Source organism: Cibotium barometz, chromosome 64 (genome assembly GCF_041138505.1).
Source record: "Cibotium barometz isolate CiBa-2024 chromosome 64, ASM4113850v1, whole genome shotgun sequence".
NCBI classification, from domain to species: Eukaryota; Viridiplantae; Streptophyta; class Polypodiopsida; order Cyatheales; family Cibotiaceae; genus Cibotium; species Cibotium barometz.
Genome location: NC_141109.1, coordinates 22,501,558 through 22,526,064, shown reverse-complemented (window position 1 = coordinate 22,526,064; position 24,507 = coordinate 22,501,558). Strand labels below are relative to the sequence as shown.

Below are 24,507 nucleotides of genomic sequence, written 5' to 3'. Positions count from 1 at the left end.
GTCAAAGATTCGGTGGAGACTTATGGTTTTTTTCCACAGTTTCACCACTATTACCAATTCGCGCTTTTGCCACCTCCCCCTCTTCGCCACCCCCCCCCCTCCCTCTTCTCTTTCCTTTCTCTCTTCATTTCCTCTCCCCTCCCATGCACGTTGATGCTTCCAGGCTTCTGGGGTTTTTAGTTTTATTCGGCAAGCTTCGGTTCATTCTGGTCTTCACCCTCAGGAGGACTCCATGGCAGCCGCTCTGTCATCCCCAACCGAAGCCGCCGTTGCTTGGATTTCCTTCTCCGAAGTCAATCTACATGTTCTTGCCACGACTGTTGCCTCACTTGAGGCCTCCACCCTGGTCTGCAAAAAATGTTGGTAGCCGCCCTGCGCACAGACAGCTCAAGGATCTTTTCAAGCCAACCTCACTGGCGAACCTGCAAAGATCACCGATATGCCCTCTCGGGGACGCATACTACCAAGTGGAGTTCGACTCGCCATCAGCATCAAACCGAGTCATGAAGCTGAGTCCCCTTGCATTGCGTACGGCGTAGGTCTTCTTTGCTCGGTGGCAACACGGCTTCGATCTTGCGTCTAACCCATTGGCTGGCGTTTCGGGCTTCCCAGTGACAGATTGCTTCCCAGGCCTTAGGAAGGAGTACCTTCCTCTTCTCCCGGTGATTGTCGTGCCATCGAGAGAGTGGAGCCCCCCCCCCCCCCCCCAACCACTGCCTCAGCCCTCGCGAGGGCAGCTGGGATTCCATCCCTCCACATCTATATGGCCTTGTCAGAGTCAGTACCGCATTGTATTTCTATTCATTTACTACTGAGGAGTTGGCGGAGGCATTAACGGCACTTCCAAGGGCAAATGCCTAAGGACGGACGGGCTTCTCGTCTCCTTCTTTCTTCGCCATTGGGACCTCATGGAAGGTGGCCTTCGAGCTGCCTTCAATGAGATTATGATTACAGGTGCCATGCCAGAGAGGCTCTCAGAGGGCTTGATTCAATTGATTCCCAAGGAGGGTGGTGACAAATTGGAGATCTGGCAGTGGAGACCCATCTCTCTCCTTGGGACAGCCTCCAAGGCCATCAGCAGGAGACTCCAACCTTTTCTCCTTGACTTGATCCACGACACTCAGACCGGCTTTTTTCAAGATCAGAGCGTTCTGGACAACATCTTTACCTTCTCGGAGGCGACAACTTCGGCTAGGATGCGGCAGCAAGACCTCACTGTGCTACTTCTAGACTTTGAGAAAGCTTATGATAGGGTGGATTGCAGCTTTCTGGAGGGCACTGTGCCGGATGGGATTCCCCCATGGAGTGGATTCGTGGAGTCTCAAGACTTTACTCAACCTCACACAACGAGGTTCTCATTTAGGGATCCCGTGGCATCAAATTCCCCCTCTCCCGCTCGGTTCGACAGGGCTGTCCCTTGGCACCTTACCTCTTCCTATTCGTCACCGAGGCCATGACTAGTTTTCTCTCCGCCCAGGAGAACAGGGTTTAGGGATTGCGTCTTCCCCTCCGCACGCAGGAGGAGCTGCTAGACTCAGAGTTTGTAGACGACACAACAACTTTGCTTGCAGGAGATGTGGGGAATCTATAGAGATTTGCAAAGGCGATCGAGGTTTTCTGCCGTGCATTAGGAGCACAGATCAACTGGCACAAGTCGTGTGGTTTTTGGGTCGCCTCAGCACCCGCCCCGACTTGGCGACCAGTTGAGGATTTCCAGTGGATCTCGAGGGGCACTCCAGTTCGATACCTCAGTTGCTAGGTTGTCATTGATCTCTCCCCCGAGCAGCAACTCGCCCCGCTTCTTCTGAGTATTTGGAAGAAGCTTCTATATTGGAGCTCGGCGAGGCTCTCCCTAGCAGGCAAGGTGGTGGTGGCGAACCAGGTACTTACTTGCCACCATGTGGTACATCACTTCATGTTGGGCTTTTTCTCGGGCATGTATTGGACAGGTACAGCGATTGATCCGAAATTTCTTATGGGCCGGAAGTGATTGGAGGCCAGCCAAGGCCAAGGTGGCATGGAGAGTGATTATTCAGCCACGTCGCAAGGGGGGCTAGGCCTCATCAACCCTGCTATCCAGAGCCACGCCCTACTGGGCAAGCTGATTGTTAGGGGCCTCCTTCCCGGTGGTGAGCCCTAGAAAGATTTCCTTTTGGCCCAGATTTCAGCCTGCACTTCGAGTCTTGGGGGCCCTTGGCCACAAAGTACCAAATCGATCTTCACAGAGATGCGAGCCCGTGGTTTTAGCTTGGCTTTTGAGGACAGATTTGCAGCCACTTTACTTCATGCTTAGTAGCACCTTAGGTCGGCCCTCAAACAGATAGCTCTAGTTGCCTTAGAGGAGCGACTACGGCAGCCTTTGGTCTGGAACCCCCTGATCCGATTACCCAATGGCCATATGCTATGGGCCCGACCACATGTTTCTTGGGGTGCCTTGAGCATGGGACCAGCCAAGTCTCTTGGAGATTGGATCGCCCACAAGCAGTTGCCCCAGAGGTGCAGGAAAGAGGCCTGACAGGGATCCGGGGTAGAGATAGGCTCAGCATTGACATCGACTCAGCTATCCCTCAAGAGTGGTTGACTCCCCCGGACCCGACACCCCCCGGTGTGGCTAGGCGTGTTTACCAGACACGATATCCTAGTGGCAGTCCACGGAGCAAATGAGGACAATGGTCTGCTCACTTTTTCTATTGGATCCCATGGCAGACTAGAGAGATCTGAGTTTCCGTTGGAGGATTTCACTAGCTGTACCTTGCAGAGGGTGCGGGTGATTGGTTTCAGGGCACAGGAATGGCACATAGATCCAACACTGGCCAAGGGGGCCAAGGAGAGATTATGGTGGCTATGGATCTAGGAGTGCCGACCTCTCACGTGCCTTCAGTGGGACCCGGAAGAGTGGACTTGGCATGATCCAGCGGATCGGGATGAGACTCTGGATGCCCCCTTCTTTGCATATATTGCGTGGCTAGGCCGCAGGATCCAGATGCTGGAGATAGATGGCACACCGACAGAAGCACATTGGCAGTCTCAGGGCCTCTCACAGAGATTCCTCTTCGATTTCTGGGAGAGACTATAGGACAGCTTTCAGCCTAGAAAGATTATCATCTTTCTTTGGTTGACGGCACATAGGAGTTTGGCGGTCGGTACTTGGCTGGTAGTTGGAGGTCAGCCAGCAGTTTGCCCATGGTGCGGCCACCCCCAGGAATCTCTCAGACATTGCCTTTGGGATTGTCCGAAGGCTCAACAGATTTGGCAGCGCATTCTCCGCATCTTCGCTATGGACAAGTCATTGACCCTAATCATTACATGGGACACTGTCACTTGGGCCACAGAGCCTGGAGTGGTCAAGACTTATGAGGAGGATGGGGGAGGGCTAAGCCTTCAGGTCTCCCACCATTGTATTGCAGCAATACCAATCACAGCCCCGCCTACACGCGACTAGTGACCAGGCTCATGCCAGAGATGGGAGATTTGCAGTAGCATAGCAACCTGGCACATTTGGCATGCTATATGCAGCGAGGCCATCGAGGGTACCCACACACTGCAAGATGAGACCATCAGGAGCATATGGCTTCATATCATTCACACCCTCCGCGGTCAGTGGGGGAAGTTACAAGGAGGTTCTGACCACATGCGGAAGTGGCCAGAAGCTTTCTTCAAGCTTTGGAGGCCGGGCCCTTTCCTCTCAAATAGAGGCGGTGACCCCATTTGGCATTACAGACCACCTGTGTGGTTATCCCCACCACCCCCCCCCTCCCCCAATATATCCAAAAAAAAAAAAGTGTGTTTGGGGGGGGGAAGGGAGGTCTTTGTTTCCACCATTTAGTAGTCTTATGCAGACCCCATAAAGCATCAACATGAGGTTGAATCCAAGGTGAAGGAAGTAACACTTAGTACACATTACTTGCCAAAAGCGCATTCAATGGAAGAGTGTTGGTACGACCAACAAGTTGCCAATCATGAAGTCCCTCCTAATCATCCAAGGGTGGGATGGGTTCAAAAGGCCACAACAGCATAGTAATAGTTTTCCACACTTGCCTGTGATGCAAACCCAAGTTATGTTTCAAAGACTACTAAATGGTGGAAACAAAGACTTCGAACAGTTTGGGGTTGTAAGCTGCCTCTCAAACAGTGTCTATTCTTATGGAGATGCCTTGTGGGAATACTTCCAGTTTCTACTTTCTGGAAAAACAGTGTCTATTCTTATGGAGATGCCTTGTGGGAATACTTCCAGTTTCTACTTTCTCGAAAAACAGTGTCTATTCTTATGGAGTTGCCTTGTGGGAATACTTCCACTTTCCACTTTTTTGGCAAAATGAAAAATCTCAGTGATAGATGTTGTAGATGTGGACGACGTGCAAAGTCCGTTCCGCATCTTCTTTGGCATTGCACGGAGTCCAAGACTTTCTTGCAAGCACTAAATCGCAATCTCCAAGGACGTTTTTCATCCTTCAAAGGAGAAAAACCCTTCAGGATTTTTGGTGTTTTGCCATCTTGCATGGTTGGATATGACACTTTCATGATCTGGATGAGATATTGGGCAATCTGGACTATTTGAAAGGCTAGGAACCATATTATGTTTTGACACCCTTCTCTAGATGCTTATGCTTTCTTTCCCAATCCCTACATGACTGTCGACAATTGGAGGCTATTGATTGATACCCGACAGTTTGAGGTCTTTTTCCACTGTTTCTAGCTTTCTTCATTGGATGACTTTTCTCTGAAGTACACCCTCCCCATGTGCATTGCTCCTTGGTAATAGAACACTGGTTTTTTACTAGAAGTGTGTGTGTGTGTGTGTGTGTGTGTGTGTGTGTGTGTGTGTGAGTGATTTGTATATGTATAATGTATGTATGTATATGTACATAAAAATACCCCTTATGTAAATATGTTTCTCTAAGTAAATATTTAAAATGTATTTACAGAACCCCTTGGGTTAGAACTCACATGCTATCTGACATGATTTTTACAAGCTAGGATATATGTGAAGGCAAGCACTAAAATAATATTGCAAACAAAAAAAAAACAATGTAGAATTTCAGACTCAACTCTTACAAATGAAAAGCATACCTCGTCTATGAGGATCACAAAAAAAGAAGAACTTGCGTGCCGCTATACGACAATACATTGGCAAGAATGGCACAGGAATGTCTCGGAGCTGTGCCAAATTAGGGATAAGTCCCCTTATATACGCCTCCATTTCCTAAAATAGCAAGCCAGTTCAACACCTCGTGCATATAGCATGCCATCAAACATTACACATCATATTTTCTCATAAGGCAAAAAGGCACATACTTAGAATCAAAAACATGAAACCTTCAATTAGACATGAAAAATTCTTCAATAAAAATCCACAAAAGTGTGTCATACGGATGTGCCGAAACTCAATTACTTTTTGCACCTATCAATAGACAAGTAAAGTGTTTTGATTCGGCCCTGCAAAACAGGAATCCAGGAATCCAATGCTCTGAACTACAATCATATCAGCAAGTTCCCCACCTCCTGTTCAGCCCAGAATCACAGACCATTGCTCAGCACAACAAGGAGGAAGGTATTCTCAGGTCAAGGATCAAATCTGCATTGCACTGATTTGAACTCCATAATAGAGCAAATACACCCCAAGGTGGAAGCCCTTCGGTGGGTTCCGACCCAATCAGATGTCTCAAGAGTAACTGCACGCCTTAATCACACGTCTTCTGCTAGCCCATGAAACAGTTTTTTTTTTGTGTGTGCATGTGCGTGATTTTTAAAAGAAGTTAAGAAAATGGGATCATTTTGTAAGACCAAGGATCATAGGTACTGAGTTTACACATATCCTTTAAACACATGTTATATATAATTTTTCAATAGTGAATCCCCCAAAACTTGCAGTGGGTGGACAGCCATGTATAGGGCAACCTCCAAATAGCTACATAATCCATGTTGGCCCATCTAGTCCTCACTGACTTAAGGCAGCCAGGATAGCTGACCATTCCATTTTAGACTAAACAACCAGCCCCAACAAGTGAGCATTTTCGAATACCTGAGGTTGCAAGAAACCATCAGCATCTTCATCAAGCTCACTCATATCAATACGTGCTTGTGTCAAGGACACCTGCAAAATAGCAACAAATATAGAAGATTTCACAAAATAAATAAACAGTACGCACACAGGCGCGCACAAATTTCAAAAACATCTCCTTTAAATCAGTTTGTTCATCTTGTTACACCAATAGTAAAATAGAAACATGGAATAATGGATATTTCAAATACTTACTGTGCGCATTACATATAAATAGAATGGCAAAATGGCAATTCTTCCGAATTCATCCTTCTCAAACTTCATAAAGTTGGATGGGCAGAAAAAGCGACGGCATTTTGATCCAATTTGTTCCGCGCAGACAGTCGCAATGTGGCAGAAATCTTCATAGTTCATCTGCAGTCAGAAAAGGCTGGCTGAAGTATGTTTATTGTGAAACCACTTGACAGGTAAGGATGACTAACATCAGCCCATATAACTAATCACAACTAGTAGTAGAAAATCTCTATACCCTCACTGGCCTCAGTACATCCTAACCTTCCAAACCTACCAAGCCGTATGGCTCCCAACAATCTCCCAACATGTATCCACTGCTGTGTCAAGTAGCCTGAAGGTGATCCGTGGAATCTCATCCAAAGAAATTATCCTAGCCATACCTCTATGGGCATACAAAGAAAAATCATGAGAAGTGATCTCGTAAAAAACCTATGGCTCTGATCCATACTCTCTGGGCCTTTCAGCAACTGCTCTATGGGGACACTAGAGGGGATCCACATCAGATGCTGCTGAAACAGGTCACCACTGGTTAACCGGCAAGGCACCGTGCTCAACGAGCCAAAAGAAACTTTGACCCTTGCTACTACAAGAAACTTTTGAAAGCTCTACTATGGGCAATCACATAAGTGCTCACTCAGCAGAGTCAATACGCTTTTAACCACTACGCTGCAAACCCAGTGCAGATGCTCTTTCGACAAATGACACAGCATTAGCAATAAAGAAAAACAAGCAACGACAAAGCACTATATATTTAACTATGAAATGCTGCAACATGAAGCAACACCAACAGAATACACACATGTCCTGTAAGTATGGAAATTGAAACTCCCCTTGTATGGATCATCCTCCCCTCTTTTTATCAAAAGATTTGAAAGAGGTCAAAAATTTTTGCAATTTTTCATACAATTGAAGCTTTGGTCCTGAAGGTATTGATATCAAGTCCACAATATCCATAATTGCATTTATTCAACAAGGAAAACACTAGAAAAAGTATTGCAAAGAATACATGGACAACGAAAAACTACAAGTTTCTGAAAATTTGAAGTTCAACTAATAGAATAACAACTAAAACAAGAAACTTAGTAAGTTATGATCTAATTCAAGAACTGGTCTATAATCAGAAAAAAAAAAAAAGGAAACTAGTCTATTAAAAAAATAGGAGGGACAGAGGGAAATGAGAGAGAAAGAAAGAAAAGAAAGAAAAGAAAGATTTTATTAACGTCTTCTAAAGGCCAAAAAACGGCCTATGAAACAAAACCTGTGTACATCATCATCATGCCTCAATGGACATCAAATGGATACAAAAGAAAAAAAAGTACAAAGTACTCTATAATGTGGAGATAAATGACATACAGGGCTCTGGTTAACTACTGTGGGGTGGGTGCGAGGGAGGGGGGGTAAATACATCCACTTTTTAAGTCATTTAGTCTTTTCACTAGCATAACTTCAGTAACTTTTAGATTGTACTCGTACCTCCTGAAAAGTGAGAAACATTTAACTCATCATAAATTTCATGTCACAAAAACACAACATTGCATTGTGCGTGGAGGTGAACAGGCTACATGGGGAAAAGCATACAGGTTGCATGAATGAGGTATATGGGCAGCCCAATAAGGTCCAGAACAAATTGGGCCTCGATGTCCATATGGCATATTGAACGTTCCATTCAGTATGAAGAGTTTGGTGTGGATCAGGGGGGTGTGTATGGAATGAAGCTATATATTTAAAAGGATTTACAATAACCTAGCGCTAGTGTGTAGAACACAGTCACCTTAGCTTTGTGCTGATATCCTCAAGCAAAATCCCTCAAAAGCTACATACATTTTACCAGTCAGTCACCAATCTGAAACATTATGCCCTCATGGCCTTACATGCAGATTGCATCCTTTGAGAACCAATCTTCTGAAATGTGTGTGTGTGTGCGTGCGTGTGTGTGTGTGTGTGCACGCACGTGCATGCATGTGTGCACACGCGTGCGTGCACAAGCACATGTTGAGAGAGAGAGAGAGAGAGAGAGAGAGAGAGAGAGAGAGAATTCCCATAAGAACATTTGCATGACAAAACAAACCTTCTCAGCGCCAGTTGAGTCATCAACCACACAATTTTCCCTTAAGCAAACCCACATAGTATCCAGATCATCAGCATTTAGTAGTTGTTCAGTTTGTTTCTGCATGCAAATGGTAAAGTCACTTGCAGTCAACTTCGTCAAACCTATCCCATAAACACAGCCAGTGTGACAAGCTGTAATAAGATCAGAATACACATACTTTCAAAAATGTGAATCTTGCTAGTCTTTGGACTTTACTCCCTATAGAACCCTCAGAAGGTTTCTGCAATAAGAGTTTAGGGAAAAAACATTTTTTAAAACACAAATAAATATATATATTTCATGTCCCCAAAAGCTTCTAATAAGCATGTGATGATCTCCAAAGCACCTTTTTATAGAAGGTTGGAAGAGCCCCTGATTGTGCACTCTTCTGCTGCCGTTCTTTGAAAGCCTCCAGCAAGATCCTTTTTGTTTCTAGCTCTGCCAAATGCTCATCAACAAATATAAGTCAAAGCTGTAGGGCTTACATACCCATATCATAAATGTATACCAAAAAGATTCACCCACATTAGCGTTAGGCCCTATACCAGCTAAATCAGAGAGCAGGTTGCACAAAACTAAGGGGCTACATCAGAGAGCAGGTAGCACAAAACTAAAAGTTGAGCTCCTATATATGTGCAAAAGGGTGGTTAAGAAATGTCCAGCCTATGGTTAGGTTGGTGAATTAAGACTGCTATCTCTGTGTTTAACACTTGCTTATGTTAGGTGGATTTATAATTGCCCATAAGCACTATTGCAGGCCTGCAAACATTGCCGTTTCAGTTTGATGGCTGATATATCAAGCCTTTAAGTGAATTCATAAGCAATGTTGCAGGTCCATGAAAAGTGCCATCCAAAGACGGGGGCAAAATGCTGGCACACAACACACAGATCCGGTTAGGTTGACTGTGATTCATGGACAAAGCCCAAGCCCAAGCTCAAGCTCAAGCTGCTATGCATGTCACACCTCCGCCTAACCTATGCCAAGGCACTGTGGAGTATGACTATTATTTGGGCCTATTGTGAGCAAGCAACAAGCAGCCATCACTTTCCAGCAAGCCAAATCGACTTTTCTCAGGAATGATCAGAGCGTGGAGTAGGACATGATTTAAATAAGCCCATGGCAGCCCTCAACTGCTGGTCAGCCTACTCGGGATGCATGCAACCCAAACTGACCTTAAAATACTTCACTAGGATGCTTGATCAGCCCACCTCCATACTTGGATGCCCATCTCTGCTGTCCAGGTGCCCATACCTAACTGTCCAGACGTCCACCTGATGTCTAGCACGGCCCAACTGCTCAAGTGGACAGCCCGCTTTGCTTCCTGATTATGCCTGCAACCTTGCTGATGGTGCACCATATGTGCCACATTCAACCCCGTTAATATTGCGGCTGGCCCCAGCTGCATGGCTTCCTGATAAGCTCTCAACAAGGGCAACAATCTCTCTCTATCTCTTATCTCTTTTTTAATTTCCACGAATAATTAAATAAAGATATTAAATTGGTGAACTCAATCTCATCAAACCACAGCCTGAGAGACAAGCTATCTTATAAACTTACAAAGATATTGCACAAAATTCTTTTTGGATCCCTAATAATTATGATAATCAGTTGTCCTTTCTTCTTAGGTGCCAACTTGGAAGAAACACAACCAAATTGCTTGAGACAAGGCTTTTGAATCTTCAGATAATGCATCTCATCTGAACTGATACAAAATGGGCTACTTGCGAACCAGCCCCTCTTGAAGACCGCCATCATCAACCAACCCCTGTTCTTCATTCGGAGGGGAAACCAAATCTGAACCCTGATACTCTACAAGATGTATGCCCCAATGATTTGGTAATTCCAACTTGAAATCCGCATCATTGAACATTTTGTTTATCGGCTTCTTTGTCTTGCTTCTATGAGCCTTCCAAATGTCTTCCTTGATCCCCATCAGCATCTAATCAACATCTTTAACCACCTACTCTATAGTGGCCCCTAAAAGTTTCTAGGGCTCTCTTCATGAGATTGGACAATGGTCGACCATACACAATCTCAAGAAAATCTGCTTGATCAGGACCAGTGCCTGAACTATGTCATTGATGGCATCCCGAAGAGTTTGGTGCTCATGACATTTGAAACCCTTTTTTTGAAAAAAAAAAAAAAAAGGGACCCATTTGTGTAATTATTTAGCATTGTCACATTTCCATCCTCTATTGTCTAAGTTCTCATGGGTTATGATTCAAGAATCATAACCCACCATCCAAGAATCATAACCCATGATTGCCAGATTTCCATCCTCTATTGTCTAAGCTCTCAAGGGTTATGATTCAAGAATCATGAACTTTTGATATTTGGTGAATCAAAATGTTTTAATGGTCTAATAAATCAAATATAATGTATTTGCAGCACTTTTGTACCTACATAAATGTTGGTATGTCAAAAAATCGCATATTTTGCATGTACCAGGCTAAATAGGCATTTTTAACCCCCTTTATTGTATGAAAAGTTTTAAAACGTTTCAGAAAAATGAAACAAACTTTTGTAAAGCACATTTCGTACGAGCATTTCAAAAACACCTCGCAACTATGCTATTGACACAAAATCATAATCACGGCTGGTATGCTGTGTTGAACCAAAGCTTGGTCCCTAAATTGGAGGAAAAAAAAAGGCTTTTGTAAAATTTGGATCTTTGTCAGAAACAACCCTTTTAAAAGGCCCTTGGAGTCTAAGCACCTCTTGCATGAACAGTCGAGCCACCTCTTAGGCATCTCGATTTGGCTTGCATGGAATGAGGTGTTACTTCCTCAACCTATCAGTGAACCCACCACAAATTCCATAGAAATGTCCTGCCATGGAAACTCTAGGATAGGCAATTGATGAAGGTTGTGCACTAGCTTCCTAGTCATGGTTGTCACGGTACGAAAATACGATACCGTACGATACGATACTGTACGGGAATTTTTGGTACAATATGAAATTTTCGGATACCGTACGATAAAATACGGTTTTTATTTTTTACACTTACAACCTATGGAGCTTCAAGCTTGAATGTGAGGGAAGGTTGGGAGGAGAGGAGTCTACAGTGCTTGAGGAACCAGAACATGGATATGTGTCTCTCTCGGTTGGATCTCCCGATTGTCTCCAAAAAAGAACCTGGATGGGTAATGCAATACCAAAGGTCTCCCAGTGTAGCGTTTATGACTAAGGGACCGTCCTTGCACAAATACGAGGAGTGCATCTAGGGTGATAAGTTTAGGGACTCCTCTCTAGATCAAAATGGCCATGTCCAAATCTTCTCCCTCGTACATAACTTGAGAATCTAATTGTCTAGCCTACCTATACCAGGGATCCCCAAGTGATGTAGCAAGATTCTCTCATCCTACCAATCAAGTGTACACTACCAGTCTACCTCGCCAGATTTTTTAGGTCTCTCAACAATCCCGTATAGAATACTAAGTGGACACGAAAGTTGCGAAGTATTGCGAGCATTTGGGATCTTCGTAAAGCACGGTTTCTATATTTTTTTTAAGCATTTGGAGTTTTTTTTTTCAAGGGAAAAAAAACTCGTACCGTACGGTATCGTACCATACGAACCCATTCGTACCGGTGCAAGAAACAACTATGTTCCTAGTGTCCTATTCGATTTTTGAAAAACCTGGCAGAACTTCACATGTCAATGCACATCTTGCTTCACATGAGGCAAAAAGAACTCACATCAACTTCCCCAAAGTAGGAGGCTCACTTTCATGTCATGCCATAGTGTGCATCTTGCAAAAGCACATGCCTTGTCTCCATCTGAAACACCCCAAAGTAAGAATCTACTTACATGTGTGTCCGCACAAGACCAATTCTCACAAAAGAAAGCCCTTGCGAGCAGCACTTCTAAAGCACTGCAATCATCATACACCATGCAATGAGTACACACGAACATCCACAAGAACACGGAAGGGTTTGGCTAGCAGTCACCACCCAACTGTAGGCCCACCTCCGAGCTAGAGACCAACACAACCCTGGCAAGACCGCACCCCCAAGGCATGAATGTCCCAAACCAGGCACCCCCAGCCCTCACGACTGTCACTAGTACGGCTTGTAGACATCTACGTCATGGACAGTGGTCACTCTATGACTAGCCGGCGCACTTTTTCCCTCTCACTAGGAGGTTTTTCACCCGGCATGGGAACAACCTCTATCTCGTATTATTGGGTGTATATATTATCCTTTGTACTTTGTTTGTGTACAACACTTACCATTATTGAGTGATATGTTTCTTTCCTCCCAAGAGCTTCATGAAAGTATCTCTTGCACCCTACGCATGCCTGCAAGCTACTGACTCTAAATCTAACATTTGGTATCATAGCCCAAGATTTAGCTTGCCTTGTCTGAGCCCGTATCCAGCCATATGTGTTAACCGGTACCCAACTGTACAAACACTTGAAGTCATACCTAATGTCCGTACACCCTATGCTTGCCATCGATACACCTCTAGCAACCATACACGTGCGTAGACTTGCCCGTATGCTGCTCTATGCGCCACTTGCTGTGCCCAGCACACCCTGCACAGCTCCGCAACAACTCCACATCAGCAAGTACAGCAACCGTACAAGTCCACGTTAGCCGTTGTGCGTACACTTTCCACATGTGCTCCAGTCAGAACATTTCTCATGAAAGGCAATGCAAATGCCTTTTCTTTTGATGAGCTTGTCTCCTCGCTCCTGCGAAGGAGCAATCCAAGACAAACAAGTCTGGTATGAGGATTCCGGATCAGACTTTTGTTGCCCAAAGCAAGGATAAAGACAAACCATCAAGTGCCAGTAGCTATAAGCCAAAAGGTGGATCAACCGCCTCTTCTAACAAAGATGCGGATAAGAGTGACAAAGAGAAGCCCAAAAAAAAGGACAAATGCAACTATTATCGTCAAACCAAGTCAAAAGAGACTGGTATGTTTGTGGCTTATGCATCGGCACCTAGTGCTAAAAAGAAGGAATCTGCTGGACATTCCACGTTCAATGTAGCTATGATCCTTTACATGATGCATGCATGTCAGTGGCAGATTCTCATGTATGGTATTTTGATAGTGGTGCTAGCAAGCCCATCACGTCACAGCACCATTTGTTTACTTTATTGGGAGATACACCCCAAGGGCTATTATTAGATGTGCTAACAACTCCACTTGTGCTTGTTGGAGAATGCACAGGCAGAATCATGAACAGTACAACAATGAGAGAGAGCAAAGGAGATGGAGAGAGTTGGACAAGATCACCTTTTATAACAGCAATAAGCTTTACAATGGCAATAGCCAACATTGGTGTTGAACTAAGTGCACGGGAATGGACTACAAAAGGCAGTGAAACACAACCACTGAATATGCTGATCTGCAGCCGGAGAAGCTATGGAAGCAAAATGCACAGTAGAATAGAAGACGACGAGCAGTTTGCAGAAGGATGGAGCAACCTGAACCTAAGCGCATGATACCATGTTGGAGAATGCACAGGAAGAAGCATGAACAGTACAACAATGAGAGAGAGCAAAGGAGATGGAGAGAGTTGAACAAGATCACCTTTTATAATAGCAATAAGCTTTACAATGGCAATAGCCAATAGTGGTGTTGAACTATGTGCACGGGTATGGACTACAACAAGTGAACAATGAGAAGACCCCTTTTATAGTGCATATGACATGGCCGACTGCCTAATACAACTCGCCAATTGATCCAAGACATAAAAATCATGTGAAAATAGATAAAATGCCCAATAAATAGGCAGAGTCCCATAACACTGAGATGCACAATTCTAACAATGATGTCATGGGAGTTGGTAAGATTGTGCTCACTGCTACCAATGGTGGGAAAATCACGCTCTCTAATGCATTGTATGTGCCAGTCTCTCCTGACCTCTGGAGATAGCTGTCTGAATGCAAGACACTCTCCAAGTGACCTAGAGGGTCCATACTCAAGGCTCCCCATGATACGTGTTGGCAAGCCCCGAGCATGTGACCACTAGGCTAACGAACCATAGGATTCCAGATCAAAGGTTGCTAGAGTCACTCCTCAAGAGGCTATTGGAGCTGGAGCTGACTGCTACTACAGGGCCAGCCTGAGATGATCCCAAGCACGCAAGAGACTGGCTACATCTCTATGAAGATCCATCTCATGCTCTGAGGCCAAGGCCCCCCCAATATCAGAGTGCACGCAAAGATCCTAGCCTAGAGCAAGTCCTTCCAAGGCTCACCCCATCTAGAAGAACTCAAACAATCAACTTACCCAACAAGACACGGCTCGGAATGGAGGGGTCAATCATGCCCTGATCCGCTCTACGTCGCAACTGAATGATCACTCTCCAAGCCACCTTGGCCCTGGCCGGTCTCCCATCAATGCTAGCCCACAGAAAGTTCTAGATTAAACGTTGAACTGACCAATACATGCCCAGGAGAAAGATCAATAGGAGGGAATGTACCACAGTGTGCCAAGAAGAACCTTGTTCGCCACCACTTCTTGGCCAGCTAGGGAAAGCCTGGCCGAACTCCAATATAACAGCTTCTTCTGAATACTCAAAAGAAGGGGAACGAGCTGCTACTCTAGGGAGATGTCAATACCAACCTAACATCCAAGATAACAAACTGGAGTTCCCATCGGGACCCCCTAGAAAGCCTCAATTGGACGCCAAGTCAAGGCAAGCGATGAGCCAACCCAAAATCCACACGACTTGTCCCAATTGATCTATGCTCCAGATGCACAACAAAAAATCTCAATTGCCTCTGTGAATCTCTAGAGGTTCCCCTCAGCCCTCGACAGGTATGCTCGTGTGTCATCGGTGAACTCAGAATCAAGAAGCTCCTCCTGTGCACTCGGATGGGGAACACAGTCCCTAGAGTCCGGTCTCCTGGGCAAAGAGAAAACTGTTCATGGCGTCAGCCCCGAACACGAAGAGATAAGGTGCAACTCTTTAGCTTCCTTGTAACTAAGATGGAGGAGAATGGGCCCAAAGACCCTTTTTATGGGATACCTGCACCCCCTTCTAGCTGGCCAGCCAGCCCTACTATAACTTACCTAGGCAGGTGTGAACACTTCTTGAGGAGCACTGTCTCATAAATAGATTAAAACTTTAAACACTTAATGAACAGCACAAGACAATAGACAATGCTGAAAATAGAATGGCAGAATGGGCTGGAACAGGCCGACCCCCCCCCCTCAATACTGTAGTATATTATTGGAGTATTTTACTTGTACAATTCCACGGGCTCTCAACCTGCTGCTTTTCACATGCTGTCTCGCCTTGTTTCGAGCCTGTAAGCACACCAACCAGGTGCATCCATGCCTGCCTAGCTCTTCCCAGAGTACCCTGAATGAGTGCACAGAGTGGAAGCGAATAAGCACTAGAGTGTGTTGAGCAAAGAGTGCAAGAGAGAGAGAGAGAGAGAGAGAGAGCAACTATGCTGAATATACTAAAATGATACAGTCCCAAGCAAGAGACAAGAAGCGTCTCATAAGTGAGGGAGCAAAAGAAAGACTAGACTAAATGAAAAAGTGAGAGGCCAGCCCACCTATTTATAGGTAAGAGGGGTTGGCCGACTGGACAAGATGAACTGGCCGACTGGATAAAGTGAAGCTAGCCGACTGGGAAAAATGCATCCAGCATGGGAAAAATCCCAGAAAAATATACAAAAAAGGGGTGGCCAACCCACAATCAAGGGCCATGAAAAGGAACCAAAAGGGACACCAAATATGAGCAGAAACTAGGGATGAATGTGCTAACACCCCCTCTCAACACCAGATGCTGAACATACTCCGAGAAGCCGAAGATGAGAAGCCAAGGTGAACAAATCTGCTGCATTCTCCGCTGAAGGACAATACTCCAAACGCAAATCTCCAGTAAGAACCCATTCACGAACATAGTGATCCTATATCTCAATGTGTTTCGTATGAGCATGAAACACAAGGTTCTTGGCGATGGCGATGATTATCACACCAAAGAAGAGTAGATCCGATAGGAGGACAGCCAAGCTCTTCCAATTATCTCCGCAACCAAATTGCCTCACATGCAGCATAACAAACCGCACGATACTCCGCCTCTGTAGAGGAAAGCGCCACAGTAGGCTGCTTTTTACTACTACATTAAATGGCTCCAGACCCAAGTGAAAAAACACAACCGGTGGTCGAACGCCGAGTATCTGGATCTCTAGCCCAATCTGAATCAGACCATCCAAGAAGAGTGCATCCTTGGCCATAGAAGCACCAAAGTCCAGAGTACCACGCAAGTACCAAAGAACTCTGAGAGCACACCGCCAATGCTGCTGACAGGGTTTGGATGAGAAAGAACTCAATAAGCTGACTGCGAAACACACGTCCAATCGGGAGTAAGTCAACCAAACCAAACAATCGACGAGAACCCGATACTGTTTCTAATCAATTCCTGGAGACGCATCAAGAAGAGAAAGCTTCTCACTAGTATCCATAGGAGAAGATACTGGTTTGCATCCAGTCATCTGAAATCTATCAAGAATCTCCCGTGTGTACTTATGCTGAGAGAAGAAAATGCCCTTCGAGGTCTGCCAAATCTCAAAGCCAAGAAAATAATGCAAAAGCCAAGATCCGTCATCTCAAACTCTGTCTCCAAAGCATCCATGACTGAACGGATCCTCACAGAATAAGAACTTGTAAAGATGAGGTCAACATAGACCACAATCATAACAATCAACCCCCTCTCAAGGAGGATATAAAGGTTCGAGTGTGCATGAGAATGGCACAGGCCGAGCTTCTGAAAGAACTCATCAATCCGCTGGTGCCAAGCCCGCGGAGTCTGCTTCAGACCATATAAAGCTTTCTTCAGTCGGTACACCTGAACCTGTTCGCCTGGAAAAACAAATCCCGACGGCTAATCAACATAAACCTCCTATGTAAGCTCTCCATTCAAGAAAGCCGACTTGACATCCATCTGGAATACGGGCCATCTATGATGTCTTGCAAGAGCAAGAACGGTGCGAATAGTAGTCATCCGGGCCGTCGGAGCGAAGGTCTCATCATCGAAGTCGACTCCAGGGCGTTGAGCATAACCCTTGGCAACCAACCTCGCCTTGTGCTTGTCCGAGCTGCCATCAGCTCAGAACCTCGATTTGAAGATCCAGTGCACACCAATCACCTTACGCTGCAGTGGCCTAAGCACCAGAATCCAAGTGCCATTCCGTTCAATAGCATCCAGCTCTGCCTGCATAGCACGACGCCAAGGCTCATGTGAAAGAGCCTCGTCCACAGCAGTGGGATCAGAAGGACCATGAATGAGGACATAAGAGCATAGTTAACAAACATCTTGCCCTCATGAATTTGTTTTCTTGAGACTCTGGAAGATCGCCTGAGAGAACCAGGCGAAAGAACAAAAGGAAGCTCACATAACCCAAAATCACAAACTGTCTGAAAATACCATCCAAGCACATATCTGCTCGACCTCGCTGGAGGAGGAGCAGAGTCATCATCATCTGACTAAGAATCCACAACTAGAGATGTAACAGAGGAGGAGGAGGAGGAAGAAGAAGCTCACCACCCCCCTCTAAAGATGTAGAAGTCTCGTCGAACACCACATCGCGGCTCTCAACAACTTTGCCGGCCTAATGATCATATAGACGATATGGCTTGGACACAATGCTGTATCCGAGAAAAGTCATGCGCTGAGACTTCGAGTCCAACTTGGAGCAATGCTCCTTAGGCACATGTACATACGCCGAACAACCAAATACCCGAAAATGAACAACAGATGGCTTCTCACCATGGAAAGCCTCATATGGAGTTTTATCTGAAAGAGCAACAGTAGGAGACCTGTTCTGAATGTAGACAGCAGTGAAAGCCGCCTCAGCCTAGAAACGTCGAGGTAATGAAGAATGCTCAAACATAGCATGGGCCATCTCCATAATGGTCCTATTCTTCCTCTCTGCAACTCCATTCTGTGATGGAGTATATGCTGTAGTAAGCTATCTCCAAATGCCATGAGCCCTGCAATATTGCTGAAACTCCTGGGATGTAAACTCACCCCCTCTGTCGGTCCTGAGAGCCTTGACCGAGGAACTGGTCTCTTTTTCCACCTCAACTCTCCAATCACAAAAGTGCTAAAAAGCCTCATTCTTGGACTTCAGAAAGAAGACACAACTATATCTAGAGAAGTTATCCAACATCACGAGCATGTACGCCTTACTCAAAGACGCGGTACTCATAGGACCACATAAGTCTGCATGAACAAGAACAAGTGATGTCGAAGATCTGTGTGTTGCCTCCTTCGGAAAGGCGGCTCAGTGTTGCTTCCCTTGTAAACAAGAGGAACAAACAGAAGATGGAGCCTTGATGGTCGGTAAGTCCTCAACCAACCCATCCTTCGAAGCTCGCTGTAGAAGTTGATAGCTCAAATGGCCAAACCGAGCATGCTAAAGAGCAAAAGAAGAACCAGAAGAAAGCAAAGCGGTCAACTTGTACAAACCACTATCTTGGACTCCCTTAGCCAAGATGCTACCAGTCTCATTATCACGAATGGTAATCTCATAACGAGAGAAGATCACCTCCGCACCCTGAGCTGTAAGAGCATTCACTGACAAAAGGTTAAATGCCAAATATGGAATGTACAGAACGTCACAGAAGTACCTCTTGTCCTTGGAGAAGCGAAAGATGGGGATGGTACCATGTCCATGCACTGGCACGGAAGAAGAATCACCCAAAGTGATCTCGCCTATGCTAGCAGTGAAGTCCTCGAACCAATCTCGATGGGGTGTCATGTGAGCAATAGCACCACTATCCACAATCCACGACCGCGACTAAGAAGTCACAAGAGCAAGTACACGACGAGTACCTGCTAATAGAAGAATACCATTATCCTTCTTGGTCTGAGATACCGCTGTAGAGGAAGAGTTCTTTGCTTCTTCCTCCTGCTTCTTCTTGTGACATTGGGGCGATTGATGACCCTTCTTGCCACAATAATGACACAGAATGTGCTTGTTTTTAGAAGATCTGCTTTTGTATGTGTCTTTATCCTTGTCGTTATCCTTGGAGTTCTTGTCAGAACCCCCTTTCCCTTTCTTCTGTTGATTCTTCCCTTTATCTCATGCAGCCAAAGCTCCATCAGAACCACCAAAGGTGCTAGTCCGCTCCTCAAAGCGAGACTCAATCTGCATAATGGAGGGGAGAACTTCCTCCCAAGTAACTGGAACAGGACAAGGAGAAGAAACAAGAGACTGAAAATAAGCATCAAACCTCTCTGGAAGCTTGGAGAGAAGCTGAATAGCCATATCCTCTAAAGAGATATCTTTGCCACAAACAGCAAGCTTGTCCCGAAGATCTTTCATCTTCGAGATGAAAGCGGATAAAGATGGAAAGGCAAAAACTGACAAGTTCATAAGCTGCTTTTCGAACGCCAAAATCCGACCCAGAGACTTAATCTCGTAGAGATCTACAAATGCCTTCCAAACTTCATGTGCAGCATCTGCTGTACGCACATAAGAGAGAACAGAATCCTGATAATTCAACATCAAAAAGGAGAAAACACGACGATCATTCGCCTGCTAAATATCAATATGTGCCTGAGTCACACCACCGGAAGCAAGGGTGGGAGGGGTGGTATTGGCAAGTGTAACAAGCCAATCCCAAAGATCCACGCCACGCATGGCGGATTTCACCTTCACCTTCCACAAAGTGTAGTTGGAACCATCCAACTTTACAGACTCAGAGAACATATGAAGTGTAGTTGGGGCAGCCACAAGAGCTTGGGCTCAATCTCAGAAATATGCACAATCTCGGAAGGAGTGTCCACCACAGGTACCAAGGTTGCCACCAAAGCCAAAACCACCACAAGACCCCCTTAATCCTTAGTAATAAATGAATATGAGCTATAAATTGAGTTGCGTGGACACTTACCATCTGCAAAAAAAACATTAAGACAATGCACAAGACCCAAACAGGTCATGCACACACACATCCACTGTCCATGCGTCTCCGACCCCATGGACATTCACAAGCTTCAATACTACGCAATGTCCACAGAAAAATAATGTTCCAAGCATCCATCAAATATGCATGCGCACTTGTTGACTTGGAAAATCACCCAACCACTATCTTGTACACCTGAGATATGCCTGACCATCACACCATGTGTACTTGACCAGTATCCAATTGGGCATCGCCCAAAGTCCATACACGCACCTCCCATAGATCAAACATCTGCATGTAAGGTTGGCCACAGCCTATCCACAAACCGGTTGACTTGCTTTCTATGTTCCACCATATTGTGAAGCATCAACAGCAATTTGAGAAAAGCAGTGCTCACGAACCCCATGGTTTAATTTATTTCCCACTTCTACATCAGCTCCCTTGGCAGTCCCATGAACTGAACGCCCTCAAAAAGGGCCTCTAAAAATCATTCCCAAGTCCAGCCTGTATGATCCTTTCAGTGATCCTCCCACCAGAGAAGGTTGTGTGTGTCCACCTTGGTAGAAGCGATGTTTATATGGTACATCGTGTAAATGCTCTTTTCAGTAAAAGTATATTTAATTCAGTAACAAAAAGCTGAGTAGGAAAGTTTTTTTTTTTTAAGAAGGAGAGAGACTGATCAAATTATATTAGGTGTTGGGGTTAAAGCTCGTGCCAGGGGCACAGTGCAATAGCCACTCGCTCAAGGGCCCACCGTCAACATGAGAGGAGGGGGGGGCAAGCATTGCCATGATTGTTCAAATGATGCATAGTGTGGCAACAAAATGCTTTTCTCAACACAATGCTGTTATTTAACCCCCCAAAAAAAAGAACATTGATGTAACTTAATGACCCAAAAAAAAAAAAGATATACAGGGGGTCGTACCCATGAGTGCTTCTGATCCCAAACCAGTCCCGGATCCAACATATTTCTTCAGGTTTCTAACCCATAGCATTGATGACGAGGCCATGCCCTGTGTGTCTTGGGCCTCTCCATTGCCTGTATTGCTCTGCATTCCGCTTAATTACAAGGTTACCCTACAAGAAAAAAACTGAATCTTCAGAGCTAACCCAGCAATAATCTTCGCAAAACCTTCCCAAACTGGATCCGCATTGACAGTTTTTTCAGCGTTTTCACTGCAATTAGCTCAAATAACTCGGCATGTCAGCCCGCAGTTGCGCTCAGAAAAGCTTCGACACAGATTGTGAAAGTTCCCCCATTCATGTTGCAGAACAGGCTCCAACGCTTACTTGTCCATGGCTAAATTAGAGATTCGGGAGCAGCCTAGGGTTTCAAAATTAGAGTTTCTCTAGCGGATTAGGCAGCAGGTCGAAATTCAGGTCATAGGAAACCTGTGACGAAAATGTTCGGAAAATTCGGTAGGAAGCAAAATGATTAATTAATGAACTAATACTACCCACCACTTCCGCTTTTTGAAACAGTACGTTGTTGGGGTCGTTACAGACCATGGGGCCTCCGTTTGCCCGCCCACATGTTTGATTTTTTACGTGCTGCCTTGCCCAATGAAAATGTGAATAAAATATCGTTTTTGGTATATTTTTAAAAAAATATGTTTTTCCAAACAAATATGGGTGAACCATATATATGTCTGCCCATCTGGGTCTATAGACGTTAACAGATCTCTCTCTCTCTCTCTCTCTCTCTAACCATATACATCTGGGTCTATAGACGTTAGCAGATCTCTCTCTCTCTCTCTCTCTCTCTCTCTCTCACAATAGTGTTCCATACCTCAACTCAGATTCTATCATATACATGCTTATCGATTTATTTATCTCAAAAGAATTTAAAGCAAAATAATAAAAAGAGTGTTTGTGTACTTCCCCGATATATATATATATATATTATATTCTTCTTCTTCTTCTTTTGGGCGAGGGGGGGAGAGCGGAAGAGAGAGAGACAGAGAGAGAGAGAGTTGTTGGAGGGTAGAGAGGATAATCTGAATGTTGTTTTGATGTCAAAGCATGTTGTGCCCAACCCAATATCCTACAACACAAGGGGGCCTATCGTGATGGGTGCAAAGGATGCAAGAGGTGGCATCGTTTCTTGCCTGTTTTTTTGAACAACCCGATACTAGTTGTTTTGAGAGGGGGTTTTGGGGGGAGGGGAGGGAAACTCCATGATTTAATTCTCCACATGAATATTTGTGATCTCACAGAACTGCTCAACTCATTGTATTCTACCAAACTGCCTATGAGCTAGGGTTTTGAATAGATCATTATAAGATTGTAGTGCTAGTCATGAATAATTTTTTGTTACTTGGGACTTGTGAGGCCTAGTTGTTCGTTTTAGAAAGTGCCCTATAGCATATCATTTGTTGGTCATGCCTTATACAAAACATAGTAGAGACTTGGTGGGATTGCTTTAGTCAAATCAAACCACTTGTTGGTCATGCCTTATGCAAAACATAGTAGAGACTTGGTGGGATTGCTTTAGTCAAATCAAACCATTTGTTGGTCATGCCTTATGCAAAACATAGTAGAGACTTGGTGGGATTGGTTTAATCAAATCAAAGCATTCTTACTCAAGTGCGTTAGTGACTCATGGGCTTTAAATTTTGAAATTCGTTATTTGTGTTTTTTTGTGATGATTTTTTTGTGAATAACTTAATATTCAATTGCATAATTCGAAGAGACGATTATTGTGTGCAAGTGTCTCTGTAGGTATAACAAACGTTTACAATGTAGCTTGGTGAGTGTCTTGCATCGGCACACATACCTAAAGGGGAGCCTTTTCATATGCATGCTCTAGAAAGGATGAGAAAAAGGTTTGAGGCGTGCCATCCCCAATTTGTAATGTCCATTTGACAAATTCATGTTCTATACCATAGTAAGCACTCTGTATAACCCGCATGTTTTGGGTGAGCTTTAAAACACTCACATATCTTCAAATATGTGACCGACATAACGTTGCATCAACAATGTCTTCGCGCGATCCCTATGGCACAACTGGTAAGATTTGCCTAAAGTCACCACCAAAAAGCATAACTTTTCCACCAAACACTATACCACTTTGCACAATGTCTCTCAATGTCCTGTCCAGTGCTTCATATGTGTATCTATGCATCATTGGAGCCTCGTCCCCCAAATGATTAACCCTGCAAGCTTCAACACCTCGGCTAATGGGCTATTAGCTTTGATTCCACATGTGCTAGAAGCATTAAGTACCAATGGAATTTTGACATTCTGAGGCAAAGAAAACACCCGCCTTATAGAGTGATATTCAGATTTAATATCTTTCACATCACCAACAACAAATGTTATAGAATGTAAATTATCATCCATAGGTAGCTCAATTAAATCAAATGAGAAAGGGCCCCGCGCGCCAAATCTCTATGTGTTTGAGCATTGTGAGGTTCATTGATAGGTTCCTGAAGAACCGTAGCATTGAGAATAGGCAGCAAACAGACGACACAGAGGAGGAGAGGTGCCAAACACCAATCTCTCTCTCTCTCTTTGGGCCAACGCGGCCGCATACAGAGGAGGGGAGCCGGCAACAACAGACGTCATCGAGGAGGGGAGTCGGCAAACAAACATCACCGAGGATGGGAGGTGCCAAACAACCAATCTCTCTCTCTCTCTCTCTCTCTCTCTCTCTCTCTCTCTCTCTCTCACTCACACACACACACACACACACACACACACCCACCCACACCCCCCCCACACAGACAGACCTTATTTGTGTTAACCATTTTCATTTTTTGCAGAAAACTCAGAGCTTACTGTCGAAGGGAGGCGCACTATAGACGACACGTGTAGTCGACACCGAGGAGGGGAGGCACATGTCCATGCTTCCAACAGCCTCTGCACAGTCTTCGGGAGTTGTGCACAGAACACGTCCACGCTTCCAAAAGCCTACATGCCAACAAAAAAAGCATGACTGGAGAGCACATCGAGAGAGAGAGAGAGAGAGAGAGAGAGAGAGAGAGAGAGAGAGAGAGAGAGAGAGAGAGAGAGAGAGAGAGAGAGAGAGAGAGAGAGAGAGAGAGAGAGAGAGAGAGAGAGAGAGATGCTCACCACTAGGGAAAGCTTACGTGGTGCGAATAGGAGGGGAGCTTGTGCACAAAGCACGTCCACGCTTCCAACAGCCTACACAGTCCGGAGTTGTGCACAGAGCACGTCCACGCTTCTAAAAGCCTGCATGCCAACAAAAAAGCATGACTGGAGAGCACTTCCCCAACGAGAGA

At 44.9% G+C, this 24,507-nt stretch overlaps 1 protein-coding gene across 1 annotated transcript in view; it reads right to left on the bottom strand.

Annotated features, from left to right (window-relative positions):
* Positions 1–21,707, bottom strand: part of FASS (tonneau 2 (TON2)) — a 39,315-nt gene extending 17,608 nt beyond the window's left edge. The window contains exons 1-7 of the mRNA XM_086796995.1: positions 21,189–21,707; positions 8,731–8,822; positions 8,563–8,625; positions 8,364–8,462; positions 6,257–6,415; positions 6,023–6,094; positions 5,071–5,203 (exon numbers count right to left, since the gene is read on the bottom strand). Of these exons, the coding sequence (XP_086653121.1) occupies positions 5,071–5,203; positions 6,023–6,094; positions 6,257–6,415; positions 8,364–8,462; positions 8,563–8,625; positions 8,731–8,822; positions 21,189–21,318 (748 nt within the window). The 5' untranslated portion in view covers positions 21,319–21,707. The remainder of the gene's footprint in view (positions 1–5,070; positions 5,204–6,022; positions 6,095–6,256; positions 6,416–8,363; positions 8,463–8,562; positions 8,626–8,730; positions 8,823–21,188) is intronic.
* Positions 21,708–24,507: the final 2,800 nt, after the last annotated feature.